The following is a 16862-nucleotide window of genomic DNA, read 5'->3' on the forward strand; positions in this document are numbered from 1 at the left end:
CTGAAAGAGGAAAGCCCTGAGAATATTTTCATTCATGTTTCTGCACTAAGAATGAATTTTAACTTCCAGAAATTCATAGTGAAATCATAATAAGTGAATTCCATTGCTTTTTTGTTCTAATAACACTAACTCTCAAAATACTTCTTGCTTGTTCCTCGAATACATAATTTATGCCACTATTTCATTGTTTAGAGCATTCTTTCTTAAATTTCAAAGTCATAACATAGCCTGAATTCTCCTAAGAAGGCCCAGAGTGCATATACTTACTTCAGAGATAAAATGATTAAAGAAAGTCTAGTTGTCAGCACTTTTCTCAGAAGAAATATTTAAGTGAACACTGACTAAGATGATATTAAAATTAATGATCAAGAAATCTCTTTCTCCATACGTTTAATACAGTAGTGGAGGCAGAGTTGACAATGTATATGCCATATAATTACCCCCGATTTGTTCAACCAGTAGTTTTAGTTGTTATGGCTAAACATTATTGGAATCAGTTCTTTGATTTTTTGACCATGAAAAAGTTGCATCTTGAAAATCATCTTTTGTCTAGAAAGTGACATAAGTATGTTTTACTTGTCTTTACTTTTTTTGGTAAATCCATGAAAATTGGTCAGCCTTTTTGACCATTTTTAATCATTTACATATGTTTCATAGAATGAGCTCTTAGAATTCATCTATTTTAATTCCCTCCTATTTTAAATGAGGAAATTATGAACCAGTAAGGTAGGATGACTTACTCATTTTCATATAGTTAATTGGTGATGAACAAAAACATGTTTATTCATTCCATTGTACCTTGGACTTTATTGCATCTTTGCCAAAAATACCTAAATTTATTTTATGACTCCTATGCCAAAATAGTCTAGGTAGTTTATATACTCTAAAAATTATTTTCAAGAAGGATATGGAAAAATTTGTATCCTGTTTAGCAAGGGATAGGAATTAAATTAGTAAATTCTATTATGATCTACAAGTTAGTACTTTTACAATTTAATTTTATATTTCCTATAGACAGGTTAGGAAAAAATGACTTCCTGGTTGAATATGATTCCCAGCTTTGTTTTTTTAGCATTGTTGTGCCCAATTATTGTACACTTGTGATCAATTCAGTAAATGTTTAATGAGTTCCTGTGTGAGATACTGGATGAGAGGTAAAGTTTAGAAAACAGTCCCTATCTTCATGAAGATATTGTGTATGATATATACTCAGTTTGTAATACATTTATTTGTTGGGTGAACATAGGATCAGCAATTTATAAGCAAGTATTTGTCAAGGGCTTACAATGTGTCAGGCACTGAGCTGGGCACTGGGAATAAAAATATGAGTAAATCAATCAATATTTGACTGACAAGATTTATAACCTTGGGATTATCCTTACTCTTTCCTCTCTCATACCACCTCTCCAGTCAGTTGCCAGATCTTTCCATTTCTACGTTTACCTCTCTTACATGCTATCCCTTCTCTCCATAAACACAACTACCACTTTAATTCAGGGCTGAATCACCTCTTCCCTACATAATTGCAACAGTGCCTCCTCATTCATCTCCCTACCTCAGTTTCTTCTCCTTCTAATCCTTTCTAACACTAAACCAAAATAAGTTTCCTTAAGTGCAGATATGACCACGTGATTTTCCCACTGATTCAACTCCAGTGGCTTTTTATTGTTTCTACAATAAAATATAAACTCCTCATTTTAGCTTTTAAAGTCATTCACAACCTGAATCCATCCTATCTTTCCAGCCTTGTTCAATATTACTCCTCTTCCTACACTCTTCAGTCTAGCCAAACTGGCATTCTCTCTGTTCCTGGCACTCTATATCCCATCTCCATGGGATATGGCCATTCTCCACGCATAGGAGGGACTCTCTTCCTACTTCTACTTCATAGAGTTCCTCTTTTCCTTTAATCTTCAACTCAAGCACTGTTCTCTATGTAAAGCCTTTCCTAATCCCTCTAATTCCCTTGCTCCCAAACTACTTTTTATTTAAGAAATATGTAATATCAACTATATATGTGTATGTATATGTGTGTTCATATACACACACATACATATATGTACCTATTCTCTACCCCATTAGAATATAAGCTCTTGATAAGTAGAGATTATTTGATTCTTTCTACTTGTATTCCTAGTACCTTGCACATTTTAATAAGATTTTATATATGAATATTATAATTGATATTTATTAATGAGTGATTTCTAGCAGGAAAGATAACATATGCATATATAAGGGGAAGGAAAAAGGAAAAAAGCATTTAGATAGTGCCTGCCGTGTGCTAAGCACTGTTCTAAATTCTTTTTTATTTTTAATTTTTTCGCTTTTTGGTGAGGTAATCAGGGTTAAGTGACTTGCCCAAGGTCACACAGTTACTAAGTGTCATGTCTGAGGCTGGATTTGAACTCAGGTCCTCCTGACTCCAAGGCTGGAGCTCTATCTACTGCACCACCTAGCTGCCCCCTAAGTTCTTTACAAATATTATTTCATTAGATCCTCACGGCAGCCCTTCGAGGTAGGTGCTATTATTTTCCCCATTGAGAGGTTTCATGTAGAGGGATTCTTTGATGCAAAGGTGAGTGCATTTCAGGCACTGAAGGTGGCCAGTACAAATGCATAGAGAAGAGAAATGTATTGTCATCTTCAGGAATAAAGATAAGACATAGTATGGATGGGGAAGTAATGTCCAGAGAAAGATAGGTTGGCAATAGGTTGTAAAATACTTTAAAGTTTAAAGTTAATCAAAAGAGTTTCTGTTTTTTTTCCTAGAGACAATAGGGAGCCACTAGAACTGATTGAGTTGGGGAATCACGGTTCAGCTCTGAATTCAAGAAAAATTACTTTAGCTACAATGCCTGGCACATAGTAAGTGCTGACTGAATGCTTGTTGACTGTTGAGTATGACTTTAGGAAGGTCTGAAGTGAGTAGAGATTTGACACAGGAAAACCAATGAGGAGGCTAATTGTAGTAATCTAGGTAAGAGGTAATGAATGTCTGACTAAGGTGGTAACTGTGTAAATAGAGAGGAGTGGATGTAAAAGATTTTGTAGAGTTGGGAACTGCAAAATTTGGCAACTGGTTAGTTAGATTGAGTGAGGCAGAAGAGACTAGGATAATGCCATGGTATTGCACACCTGGGAGGCTGGTAGGTTAACTGGTGGTTACTTTGATAATAATACGGAAGCTTGGTAGAGGGGTAGGTTTGGGGATTTGGGGAAGATAAAGCAAGACTTTTTTTTTTCATAAAGAGCTAAAAATGTTTTTTAAAACCAAATGAGAGTGGTAGAAGAAAAAGGGGAAAAAAATTAGAGCTGTGGAAGAACAATATGGAAAGAAAATTAACAGCTTGCTCAAGAATTAACCTTGCTCAAGAAAATAACTCCTTCAAAATTAGAATTAACCATTAGAAACTAATGATTCCCTGAGACATCAAGAAATATTAAAATAAAGTCAGAAGACTGAAAACAATAGAAGAAAGCTATCTTTTATCAAAAATATCTAAACTGGAAAAGAGATTGATGAGAGAGAATTTCAAAATTATTGGACCATCTTAAACTCATGACTAAAAAAAGCCTAGACGTTATAGTATTTTAAATGAAAAAGATCTCTTAGAACCAGACGGCAAAATAGAGATAGGAAGAATCCTCCAGTTACCTCCTGAAAGAAACTGTAAAATGAAAACTCCTGGGAATATTATAGTCAAAATTCAGAGTTTCCAAGTGAAAAATAAAATATTCCAGGGAACATTAAAGAAAGAATTCAAGTATCAAGCAGCCACAACCAGTATCATATGAGGTTAGCAACCACCATCACACAGGAACAGAGAACTTGGAATATGATATTCAAGAAGGCAAAAAAATCTAGGCTTGTAATCAAAAATAACTTACCAAAACTAAGTATAATTCTATAGGGGAAATAGACTTTTAAATGAAATAATAGACTCCAAGAATTCCTAATGAAAATATCAGACCTGAGTATAAAATTTGACATACAAAGCTAGGCATCAAGAGTACATAAAAAGAGAGTAAAAGCAGTGACTGGCTTGAGCTTTTCCCCAAACCCCTTCAAAAACCTGTAAAAAATAACTCTAAACAAGTTCTAGAGCAGCAGACAGAAAAGGCAGAGTGAAACAAATTCCCAGCCCAAGAAAACCTGGATGGTTGATGAGAAAGGTCTGTTTCACAGGGCTGGGAGAGGAGCGCAGTTCAACGGGGGCCTCGCAGGCAAAAATGAGACCTCAGGGAACTTGGAGCAGGCCTCAGAGGCCTGAATCACAAGTAGCTATGGTGCTTTCCAGACTTCTCAACCCACAAACACCAAAGACAACTTAGAAGGTCACTGAGAAAGGTCTGTCTGACCTCGGTGAGAGAGGACCATAGTCAGGTCCCAAACCTGGGGCAGCAGCCACAGCCACAGCAGTTGCTTCTGGAACTCTCCATCCACAGACTGTGGGGGCTCAAGTGGCTGCTCAGAGGGAGATTGCAGCGATCAGTTTGCTGGTGCTGATGCAGCATTCTATTGCTTTGCACGTGCTTGAATCTGATTTGCAGTCCTGGGGTGGGGAGGAGTGCCGGTGTGGTAGAGCTTCTGGTGGCGGTGAAGAGAGAATCTTCCTCACAGTTCCAAGGCAGAAAAGAGTGCTTGTGGTCACTCATAGACCAGAGTCTATGCCTTTGCCTTTGATCATACCATCTTGGAAGAGTGGAAAATTTGCAGGTCCCTAGAAGTATCTCTGAAAACAGCTGCACAAAACCCCTGAAACTTGGAACAGTATACCCTCCATACTGGAAGCAGAGCCCTACCTTAACAAGGAGTTTATAACTCAAGTAATTGGCTGGGAACATGAGCAAACAGCAGAAAAGAACTGAGACTATAGAATTTTACTTTGGTGACAAAGAAGATGAAAACATACAGCCAGAAAAAGACAACAAAGTCAAAGCTCCTACATCCAAAGCCTCCAAGAAAAATATGAATTGGTCCCAGGCCATGGAAGAGCTCAAAAAGGATTTTGAGAAGCAAGTAAGAGAAGTAGAGGAAAAACTGAGAGTGAGGCAAGAAAATCATGAAAAAAAGTTAACAGCTTGATAAAGGAGACCCAAAAAAATAATGAAGAAAATAACACCTTAAAAAATAACCTAAGGGGGCAGCTAGGTGGCACAGTAGTTAGAGCACCGGTCCTGGATTCAGGAGGACCTGAGTTCAAATCCGGCCTCAGACACACAACATTTCCTAGCTGTGTGAACCTGGGCAAGTCACTTAACCCCCTTACCTAACTTAAAAAAAAAAGAAAGAAAGAAATAACCTAACCCAAGTGGCAAAAGAGGTCCAAAAAGCCAACGAGGAGAAGAATACTCTAAAAAGTAAAATTGGCCAAATAGAAAAGGAAGTCCCAAAGCTCACTGAAGAAAATACTTCCTTAAAAATTAGAACAGAGCAATTGGAAGCTAGTGACTTTATGAGAAATCAAGACACTGTGAAACAAATCCAAAAGAATGAAAAAATAGAAAACAATGTGAAATATCTCATTGGAAAAACAACTGACCTGGAAAATAGATCCAGGAGAGAGAATTTAAAAATTATTGGACTATCTGAAAGCCATGATCAAAAGAAGAGCCTAGACATCATCTTTCAAGAAACTATCAAGGAAGACTGCCCTGATATTCTAGAACCAGAGGACCAAAAAAAAAATTGAAAGAATCCACCAATCACCTCCTGAAAGAGATCCCCAAAGGAAAACTCCTAGGAATATTGTAGCCAAATTCCAGAATTCCCAGGTCAAGGAGAAAATATTGCAAGCAGCTGGAAAGAAACAATTCAAGTGTTGTGGAAATACAATCAAGATAACACAAGATTTAACAGCTTCTACATTAAGGGACCAGATATTCAGGAGATCAAAGGAGATAGGATTACAACCAAGAATCACCTACCCAGCAAAATTGAATATAATCCTTAAGGGGAAAAAAATCATCATTTAGTGAAATAGGGGACTTTCAAGCATTCTTGATGAAAAGACCAGAGCTGAATAGAAAATTTGACTTTCAAATACAAGACTCAAGTGAAACATGAAGAGGTAAACAGGAAAAAGAAATCATAAGAGACATATCAAGGTTGAACTGTTTACATTCCTGCATGGAAAGATGATATTTGTAACTCTTGAGACCTTTGTCAGTATAAGAGTAGTTGGAAGGGAAAAAGTTTATGTATGTAGATAGATAGATAGATAGATAGATAGATAGATAGATAGATAGATAGATAGATAGATAGAGGATACAGGGTAAGTTGAAGATGAAGGAGTGATATCTGGAGAATAAAATTAAGGGGTGAGAGAGGATTATACTGGTAGAAGGAGAAAGGGAGAGATAGAATGGGGTAAATTATCTCACATGAAACAGACAAGAAAAGGCTTTTACAGTGGAGGGGAAATGGGGAAAGGTCAGGGGGAATGACTGAATCTTATTCTCAAAGGATTTGGCTTAAGGAGGTAATAACATACACACTCAGTTGAGTGTGGAAATCTGTCTTGCCCTACAGGAAAATAGGGGGGAGGGGGACAAGAGAGCAGGAAGATGATACAGGGGAGGGTAGATTGGGAGGGAGGGGGTAATCAGAAGCAGACACTTCTGAGGAGGAACAAGGTCAAAAGAGAGGATAGAATAAATGGGAGGCAGCATAGGATTAAGGAAAATATATGTAGTTTTACATAACATGACTACTATGGAAGTGTTTTGCAGGACTACACATATATAACCTGTATTGAGTTGCTTGCCTTCTCGATGAGGGTGGGTGGGGAAGGAGGAAGGGAGAAAATTTGGAGCCCAAAGGTTTAAAAGCACATGTTTAAAAAAATTGTTTTTACATGCAACTGGGAAATAAGAAATACAGGAAATCAGATATAGAAATCTATCCTGCCCTACAGGAAAATAGAAGGGGAAGGGGATAAGAGAAGGGTGGGAGAGGTAGAAGGAAGGGCAGATTAGGGGAAGGGGTATACAGAATGCATGCCATCTTGGGGTGGGGGGAGCGATGAGATGGGGAGAAAATTTGGAACTCAAAATCTTGTGGAAGTGAATGTTGAAAACTAAAAATAAATAAATTAAAATTGTATTAAAAAAAGAAAAAAACTCAATAAACTAGACAACGCATTAACTAATCTGATTTTTTCAAAAAGTAAATGAGCAACTGAATTGCTGGTATAAAAAATAAAAAGGAGAATTCACAGCAAATAAATAAAGGAAATTATTAGGAAATAATTTGTCCAATTGTGTGCCAGTAACCAACAATGTAATTGTATTAATATTCATAAAAATATAAAATGCTCAGATTAATAAAACATATAGATTATGAAGTTCTCAATCTTAGAAAATAATTAGAATGAATCATAAATGAACTACTAAAAAAAAGTCAGAAACTGGTGGAATTACACATAAATTCTAACAAACATTCAAAGAATAATTATTTCTGTTACATAAACTATTTGCAAAATTGGGAAAGTATACCACCAAATTCCTTTTACCATACAAATATGGTCAGGATATCTAAACCAAGGAGAAAGTCAAAGCAGAGAAACAAAAATATAAACCAACATCCCTAATGAATTAATGTTGGTACAATATTTTCTAAAAAATATATTAGCATAGAGACTGCATCAACATATCAAAAAGATTATTCTCTATGATGAAGTTGACCTTAAGCTAATAATTCACCATTATAGTTCAGTATTATGAAACAAGAAGCACAATAGATCATGTTAATAGAATAATCAAAATCACAAGATTATATCAATATGCGCTAGAAAAAACCAACAAATTGCAATACTTATTTTGTTAAAAATAGTAAAAATTATAGAAATTAATAGACTTTTCCTTAGTATGTTAAATAGCACTTAGATAATATTTAATGAGAATAAACTGAAACCAGCTTAGTATGTTAAATAGCACTTAGATAATATTTAATGAGAATAAACTGAAACCATTCCAAGTTGTTGATTGTCACCCCTGTTGTTTGATACAGTTCTAGAAATACAAGCTATAGTGATAAGATACGGAAAAATTGAGGTAATAAGCATAAGTAAGGAGGAAATAATTTTTTGCTTTCAAATAATTGGATGGTGAACTTAGAAAAACCCTAGTGAACCAAGTCAAAACTTAATTGAAACCATGATTTTAGCAAAGAGTTAGTATATAAAATATACCCTCAAAAATCCTTAGCTTTTCTGTATAATACCAACAAAACACTGTTGAAGGATCTATAGAAATTCTGTTCAAAATAATTATGAATATATAAACTAATTGGGAGTCCTTCTTCCACGGTGTACACAGAAACTACATGAATACAACTCTGAAGTACTCTTTACAGAAATATAGATCTGAATAACCGGAGATATATTAATTGCCCATTATTGGATCTGACCAATATAATAAAAATGACAAGGCTATCTTAATTTATTTATTATTGCCAAACCATATTAACAAGATGTCAAATTATGATGCTAAAAATTAGTAATAATAACTCAAAAATCAAGGAAAATCATGAGCAAAAAATGAAGAGGAAGAGACCTAGCAGTATCAGATCTCAGAGTATTGCAAAGCAGTAATTATCAGAGATATTTGGTAAAAAGAGAAAAGTAAGTCAGTGGAATAGATCAGCTACAGAACATACAGAAGTAAATGAACTCAATGTGTAGTGTTGAGGAATTCCAAAGACATCACCCTCCCAGCAGAAGTACTAAGTCGAAGACTCAACATTCACAAAAACTGCTGGAAAAATTGGAAAGCAATTTGGCAGAAATTAAGTTTAGACCAGTAATTTATGCCATATGCCATTATTAGCTTCAAATGGATACGTGATTTAAATGTAAAAGATCATATTATTAATTAAAGGAGAAAAGAAGGATATACCTGTCACAACTATTGACAGGGAAAAGTTCATGACCAAGTAAGACAGAGAAGATCACAGATGATAAAATGAATAAATTTGACTTTATAAAATTAGGAAGTTTTATACAGACAAAATTAACTTAGTTAAAATGAGAAGGTAAACAGATTATTGGAAAAAATCTCAGCAAGTTTCTCTGATAAAATCCTGATATATATATATATATATATAAAATGTATCTGAATATACGTCTGTAGATATAAATATATGGAGCTGATTCAAACTTCTCTGAAAAAGCCATTCACCAATAAACAAATCATCAACGTATGTGAGCAAGCAGTTTTCAAATGAAGAAATTCAAGCTTTCCACATCCATATTGGAAAAAAAAATGCTCCAAACCCCTTATAATTAGAGAAATGCAAATTAAACAACTCTTAAATTTCAATTTTCTTTTCCAAATCCAAGTGGCAAATGTGACCAGAAAAGTGTGATAATTCTTGTGTAGAGACTGTGGGAAAAAAGGCACATTAATATACTGTTGGTAGACCTTTGAATCGGTGTGGCATTCTAGAAATCTGCAGTTTGATATCATACCATAGAAGTCACTATACGGAATGTGACTTTTACATAGTAATATCACTACTAGTTCTCTATTCTCAAAGAAATCAAAGTGGGAAGGGGAAGGGAATAAGCATTCATATAGTACCTATTATGTGCCAGGCACTGTGCCAAGTCTTTTTACAAGGTAGATGCTATTATTATTCCCATTTTACAACAGAGGGAACTGAGGCAAACAAAAGGTTAAGTTACTTGCCTAGGGCCATGTAGCTAGTCAGTGTCTAAGGGCCCAGGCCTCTATACACTTCACCTTCCCGTTTTGTAGATGAAAGCAAGAGAAAAAGGAGTCATGCAGAAAAAATACCGGTAGCAGCTCTTTTTATAGTAGCAATGAATTATAAACTCCTCAATTGGGGAATGGCTGAACAAGTTATGATACATGAATATAATAGCCTTCATGCACCACAAAAAATGACGAATGGTACAGTTTCACACAAAGTTGGGAAAGACTTAACATGATTTGATATAGGGTAAAGTGAGCAGAACCTAGAAAACAATTTATATAATAATAATTTAAGGAAAAACATCTAAGAAAAGAATTAAGACCTCTGATCAATGTGTTTACCGACCATGATTCCTCAGTATTTGTGATGAAATATGTACTTACCTCCTGACATAGAGTTAATGAACTCAAAACCCAATATAAAGCATGCATTTTTGGACATAGCCAATGTAAGGATTTGTTTTTGCTTGACTGTATGTATTTAATAGAAGAGTTTTGTTTTTCATTCTTTTAGTGGAGGGGGTTGGTTGGGGAGTGATATAAGAGGCTACCAGTAATGTTACTAAAATGGAAAGAAGGAGAGAGAGAGAGAGACAGACAGACAGACAGACAGACAGACAGACAGACAGAAAAAAGAGGGTCAGTGAAGTATTTTTTAAAATGCCAAAGATGAGAACAGAAGGACCATCAATAGGAAACAAATTGGGCAGCTTTGAAAATAACATATTAAATTTGTAATTATGTGATAAGAGAAAAAATTGCTATATGTGTAATATAAATTAAGACTTTTAAGTTCAATCCTTTTTTTTTCCTTTTCTACTTTGTGTATGGAAATAGTCATCTTATTTGTTTTTTATCATATCTGCAATTTTGAAAAACGGAATTGATATCCAGACTGGATTGGAAAGGTATAGAGCCTGCAAGTAAGGAGACTAATTAAGAAGTTATAAAAAATAGCCCAAGCTACAAGTGATGAAGTCTTATAGTAACATAATGACTAGGTGGGTAAAGAGAAATGATTGAAAGTTGAATTGAGAAACATTGACAATTTATTGGAAATGGTAGGAAGGGAAGAAGAAAGATTTAAGGATGACCCAGGTTACAAATGTGGTTGACTAGAAACATGAAGAATAGGAAAATTTGTAGGATGGATGGATTTAATAGAAAATATCTTGACCAAATCAGTTGGGGGAGTGGTTCTTACTCTTATAAACTTGAAAATTTGTACATATATTAAAGTATATTCATGTTTATGAAATTAGAGCTATACTTGAGAAACTTGCTATAAGGATTTTCCCCCAATTAACTTCTAGCTTTAGTTATCTTCAGTGTTCTTCTCTATTCTTTATTTGGTCATGAGTATTTCTCCCAGTTCTAAATCTGAAAGTGAATTTCTAACTTGTTCCTCTAATTTATTTAGAATGCAAACTTTTATATCTAAACCATATATTCATATGGAATTTATCTTAGCATATATGATATAAGACATGAATATATTGTGATATATGGTGCTGGTGTAGAATCTAATTTCTACTAGACTGCTTTCTAGTTTTCCCAAAAGTATTTAATGAGTCTTTACCTAGGTAGCTGGGGTCTTTGGTTCTAGAAAACATTCAGCAACTAGGTTCATTTACTTTTACATTTTACATACTTAGCCTGTTCCACAGATCAAACTCTTTTTTTAAAAAACTAGTATCAGATTTTTAAAAATTATTATTGCTTTGTAGAATAAGGTCTGGTGTGCTAGTTTCCTTCTCACTTTTGTTCATTCTTTCCCTTGAGATTGCTCCTCCAAATGGATTTTATTTGTTTTTTTTCTTATCTCTATAAAGTAATCCTTTGGAAGTTTGATTGATGTGTAGTTGAATAGTAAATTAATTTAGGTAATACTGTCATTTTTGTTATATTGACTCAGCCTAGTCATGAGCAATTAATGTTTTTCCAATTATTTAAATCTCACATTATTTCTGTAAAAGTGTTATATGGTTTTTGTTGTTGAGTTGTTTCAGTTATGTTCAACTCTCTGTGACCCCATTTGGAGTTTTCTTGGTAAAGATGTTAGAGTAGTTTGCCATTTCCTTCTCCAGCTCATTTTACAGATGAGGAAACTGAGGCAAACAAGGTTAAGTGACTTGTCCAAAGTCACATAGCTAATACATGTCCGAGACAGGATTTGAACTCTACCTGTTGTGCCACCTAGGTATGCGTGGCTGTTGAAAAGAGAAGAGGGCAAAGTACTCAGTGGCAGTTGAAAGCATCAGTTTGCCACGTTCAAGGTTTGCCAAATAGGATATGAGAGGTTGTTCGTGATAATATTGATAATATTGCTGCATCTACATATGCTGATAGTTCACAATGATGAACTTAAACAGAGTATACAGAACAAAATTAAGACTTGAGTCATCAAGAAATGTTTTAAATATGTGCGGTATACTCTGTTAAAGAAGGTAAGGGAATCTCTACTGCGTCTTAAAAAGATTTCCATAAAAATGGGTAAAAGAATTCTAGTTCATAAAGAATTAACTTATGGCTACCTAGGTTACCTCTTCTACAACTGATCTTACCCCACTGAACCGCAACTCATTTCCCAAGAATTCTAGATATGTAAAATCTCAATGTATACCATTTTACTAGTAAATTTTTGATCAGATATTATTCTAAACATTCTTCATTAGCTGGAAGTAATCAAATAATTACCGTTTATAGTTGTTACTAAAATTTGAATATTAATTCTTAGGTTATGTGTAACAATCCAAGAAGCTGACCAACTAAGAACAGAAAAAACTAATCTAGAAAAACAGACAAAAGAGCTTCAAGTAAAATTTGCTGACTTAGCAAATGAGAAGTATGAAGCAATTGTAAGAGCCAGAAACAGCATGCAACTCTTAGAAGAAGCTAACCTTCAGAAAAATCAGGTAAGAAAACACTCTGAGGGGCAGGTAGGTGGTGCAGTAGATAGAGCACCAGCCATGGAGTCAGGAGAAAACACTCTGAAAATAATAAAATAGTTAACTTTTAACAATGAAACAAAAATTAAGTTCATTAACAAACACAAAATCAGTAAATAAAAATGAAAGCATATATCTCTGTCAGGTAATCTTTTTTGTTTATTTATTTTGACATAGAAAAACTCATTAAATCAAGCACTCAACTGGGATTTTCCTTTTCTTGTAAGATTTCCACTTTTAGGACAAAGATTCAAATAACAAGAAAAATCTGTGGAATTTAGTATAAAAAAAGTTTTCAGGCTGTGTTCTCTGAGGGTCATTATACATTTAGTCTTATTCCTTATACCTTCTGTCTCTTTAGTATTCTTCAGTATGAATTGGCAGAATTATTACTCGGAAGCATACTACAAAATCTTTAATTATTAATTAAAGTCTTTTTTTAAAAATATTTTTGTTCTAGCATGTTTTAGACCACTTTTGGGGCATACTAAGATTGTCATTAACAAGGAATGAACCAAAAATGTTTTTTCTGTTTGACCCTCAGTGACCCAGAAAGTTCACTAACCAGAATAATCCATTCTCTAATCATTCATGCGATTTAGTTCAACAAGCATTTTTTAATTGCTTACTGTATGGCAGGCACTGTACTAGGCTAAAGAGAGAGACAAAAATAAAACCAATCTGGCATTCCTGAAGCTTACATTCTATGTCATGTACACAGATTAATCAACACAAAATATATGCAAAGTTCATACAGAGTAATTTCCTGAAGAAGAGAGCACCACCAGCTATGGTATTTGGATAGGTTTTTATAAGAGGTGCCACTTGAACTGAGTATTCCAAGTAATCCAGATTTTGCTATAATTTTTCAAGATGAATGATTAGTGTTCATTGTGATGGTTTCCTTAATTTGTAAGTCTGATCATAGAATAATCATAGAATTTAGACTTTAAAGATCATTTAATCTCATCCACTATTAGGAAATTTAGGTCCACAGAGTTTAAGCAAATTGTAAAGGTCACAGAAGTAATAAGCAGCAAAATTGAGATTCTAATTAAGATTCTGTGATGCTTAGTCAGTCTTCTTTCCACAAAACCATTCTGTCTCAACAAGAAGGATCTTTTTTTTTCAAGCTTAACAAACCCTGTTTTCATATGCGATAGCCTCTAGTGAGAAATACAAACCATCAGCTAAATAATTCTTTTGGAAATAGGTCAAAACAGAAAAAAATAATAGTTGATATATGAATATTTGGAGTGGAGTTATCTCTAAATTTGAGCATCTAGTGTTTCTTTTTTGTTTTTTTTTTAAGGCAATTGAGGTTAACTGACTTGCCCAGGGTCACACAGCTAGTAAGTGTCAAGTGTTTGGTCTGAGGTCGGATTTGAACTCAGGTCCTCCTGACTTCAGGGCTGGTGCTCTATCCACTGTGCCACCTAGCTGCCCCTCATGTTTCTTTTGAACTACTGGAATTCTACTTTGCTTTTAGAGCATAGCACCTTGTTTGATGCAGGGACACCATGCTGGGTGGTCCTATGTCAGTGTCTCCTGTGTCTGCCATGTCTTATAATCAATTCTAGAGTTCTTCAGAGAGACCCTGAGAGTGTCCTTGTATTACTTCTTCTGACCTTCGTGTGAGTGCTTGCCTTCTGTGAGTTCTCTGTAAAATAGTCTTTTAGGCAAATGTATATTGGGCATTAGAACAACATGGGCAACCATTGGAATTGCACTCTTTGCAGTAGAGTTTGAATGGTTGACAGTTAAGCTGAGAAAGGACTTCAGTGTCTGGTACCTTATTTAAGGCAAATAAACAAATAAATAAATAAACAAACAAATGAATAAATAAAGGTAATTAAATTAAAGGATAATATTAAATATTATTACAGAATGCATATTAATAACATATAATATATTATGATGTTCATAAAATTTGTTGGCTCAGAGAAGTTCATCAGCATTGTGGCCAGTCTACTTTAGTCTTGGCTTATAGTCTTTTCAAGTTAAATAATCTGCTGTCAGTGTGGTATTCAGATCTTGGGTCTTAAACTCAGAACCATGAGGTTATTTTGTATGCTTTAGTTTTAGTTTAGTTTTTGGTTCAATCCTGTGATTTGTATCAGTGAAGGCAATTTTCTTCATATCAGCAACTGAACTTATAGTCTTAGAGAGTTGCCCAAGACATAGTGAGGTTAAATAAGATCATAGAATTGGAGTTGGAAAGAACATTAGGGACCTAGTGCAGCCTACTAATTTTATAGATGACAAAACTGAATGGGTTAATGACCTACTCAGATTCACATAGATAGATATTAGAAGTGCCATGGGAAAAGTGCTGAATTTAGAATCAAAGGATTTGGGTTTAAAGCCAGGCTCTGCCACTTCTTTACCTCTGTGTCCCTGGATAAGTCATTTAACTTCTCTAAGGCTCAGTTTCTTCAACTATAAAATTAGAAGTATTAGACTGTATGACCCTGAAGGTCCTTGCTGTCTCTAAATATGTGATCCTGTGATAAGCAATATTTGAATGTAAGTCACAATGGAAAAAAAAGGAGCAGTGAATTATGTAGAGTCTTTTAGCTAATAGTAGCAGAGCTAACATTCTAATCCAGGTCTTCTTAATTCAAATCCACTCTATTCATCATACTATGCTGTCTCTATTAGATGTAAGTCTGCATTACCAAATGTATGAATAAGTTATGTTCCAAAAGCTAATTTATGAGTTGGTTGCTTGGAACTTAGAATGATATCTCCAAATAACGTGATATGTGGTTTAAGTTCTTAGTCTAGCTCTCAATAGAAATCATGTCAACCCATAAGAGAGTAATGTTGTCCATTTGGTATTAAAAATGCAAAACCACACTTTTTCCATAAGTAGAGTGGCAGTATAGCATATACACAAAATCAGAAAGGTCTTGGTACAAGTCCTATCTCTGACATATGTTGGCTGTGTGATCATTGGTGAGTAGTTTAACCAATCCCTCATTGTTGCAAGAAACTCCAAGATTCTGAGTTATACATGAGTTGTTGATCTGCATCAGTGGAAGAAATTTATATACCAAAAATTCCTTCTACCCTGTGCTAATGAAATCACAGATTGGACACCCCCTCTCCATGTTTTAAAACCCAGATATAAGAATTAAATTTAATTTAAAAACAACAAAAGTTCATAAAGAATAAGGGTAGCCCCAGCCTTTCGCTTTTCCAAAATAGCTATTTTACTCCTACACAGCCACACTTAAATTCCAAATACTTTTCTGATTTCGTTCAGTGGTTTTAAAAATGTATGAGCAAGCACTTTAAAAACCTTTAATGTGCTATATAGTTCAATTTTTGTTATTAGAATGGAATCACATGTGCTCAGTTTATAAGCTTTATGACACTTATACCTTTCTAGTCTTATACCTATCTCAGAACTGCTGAGTGAAAAACTTAGATAAACAGAAGGTTGGTTTTTTTTTTCATTTTCTTTATTTTTTATGCCTTTTTTTCCACAACATAGCTAATATGGAAATATTAACTTTTTGGAAATAGTAATGTTGTGTCACTTTACATGAGATATTATATTGCTAGCTTTCTCAGTGGGTGAGGGAGGGGAGAAAAAGAGGGAGAGAATTTAAGACAGAAAATAAAAATTAAAAAAATCAAAGCAAATCAAATCCTACCTCCTAGAAAAATAGAAATAAACATCAGAAAAATTTGTTTCACCCAATTCCTTGCTTCTCTTCTTGTATTCCCTTATCCTGGAAAACTATAAAAGATAGAAAATAAATTAGAAATGCCTTTTTGAAAATGAGAATTGCCTTAGGAAGACCTTGTTTTATATGATTGATGTCAGAGTATTAATTTATCAAATATGTTATAGATCTAAGCAAATGACTGTTAACTAGACTGTTAAAAATGAAAATTTGCTAATTGTATGAACCAAGCTTAAACATATATGTTGGCATTCATCAGATTAAACCTAGAAGAGAATTGGATACAAGTAGATAACTGTTTAATTTACTAGTTTGCAAAGCTATTAAAGTCAATATGCTAAAGAATACACAATAGGATTTTATTTGTTATGTGAGTTCTCTACAACACAGCTTTATCTATGTTTGATCCAGGTGTTGCTAACGTACTTTCTTTGTTTGTAATGCCTAGTCCACTAAAAAGAGAATACCAGAAATAATTCTTTTTTATGTTTCTAAGCATCAT

The 16862-nt window shown here is 34.3% G+C and overlaps 1 protein-coding gene across 3 annotated transcripts in view; it reads left to right on the plus strand.

Annotated features, from left to right (window-relative positions):
* Positions 1–16862, plus strand: part of SCLT1 (sodium channel and clathrin linker 1) — a 254552-nt gene that overhangs the window by 100310 nt on the left and 137380 nt on the right. For all 3 annotated transcript variants that reach the window (XM_020974031.2, XM_078148099.1, XM_020974034.2), the window contains one exon: positions 12455–12632. In XM_020974031.2, the coding sequence (XP_020829690.1) occupies positions 12455–12632 (178 nt within the window). The remainder of the gene's footprint in view (positions 1–12454; positions 12633–16862) is intronic.

This window comes from Phascolarctos cinereus, unplaced genomic scaffold (assembly GCF_003287225.1).
Source record: "Phascolarctos cinereus isolate Bilbo 61053 unplaced genomic scaffold, phaCin_HiC Scaffold_9;HRSCAF=440, whole genome shotgun sequence".
In the NCBI taxonomy this organism is placed as follows: domain Eukaryota; kingdom Metazoa; phylum Chordata; class Mammalia; order Diprotodontia; family Phascolarctidae; genus Phascolarctos; species Phascolarctos cinereus.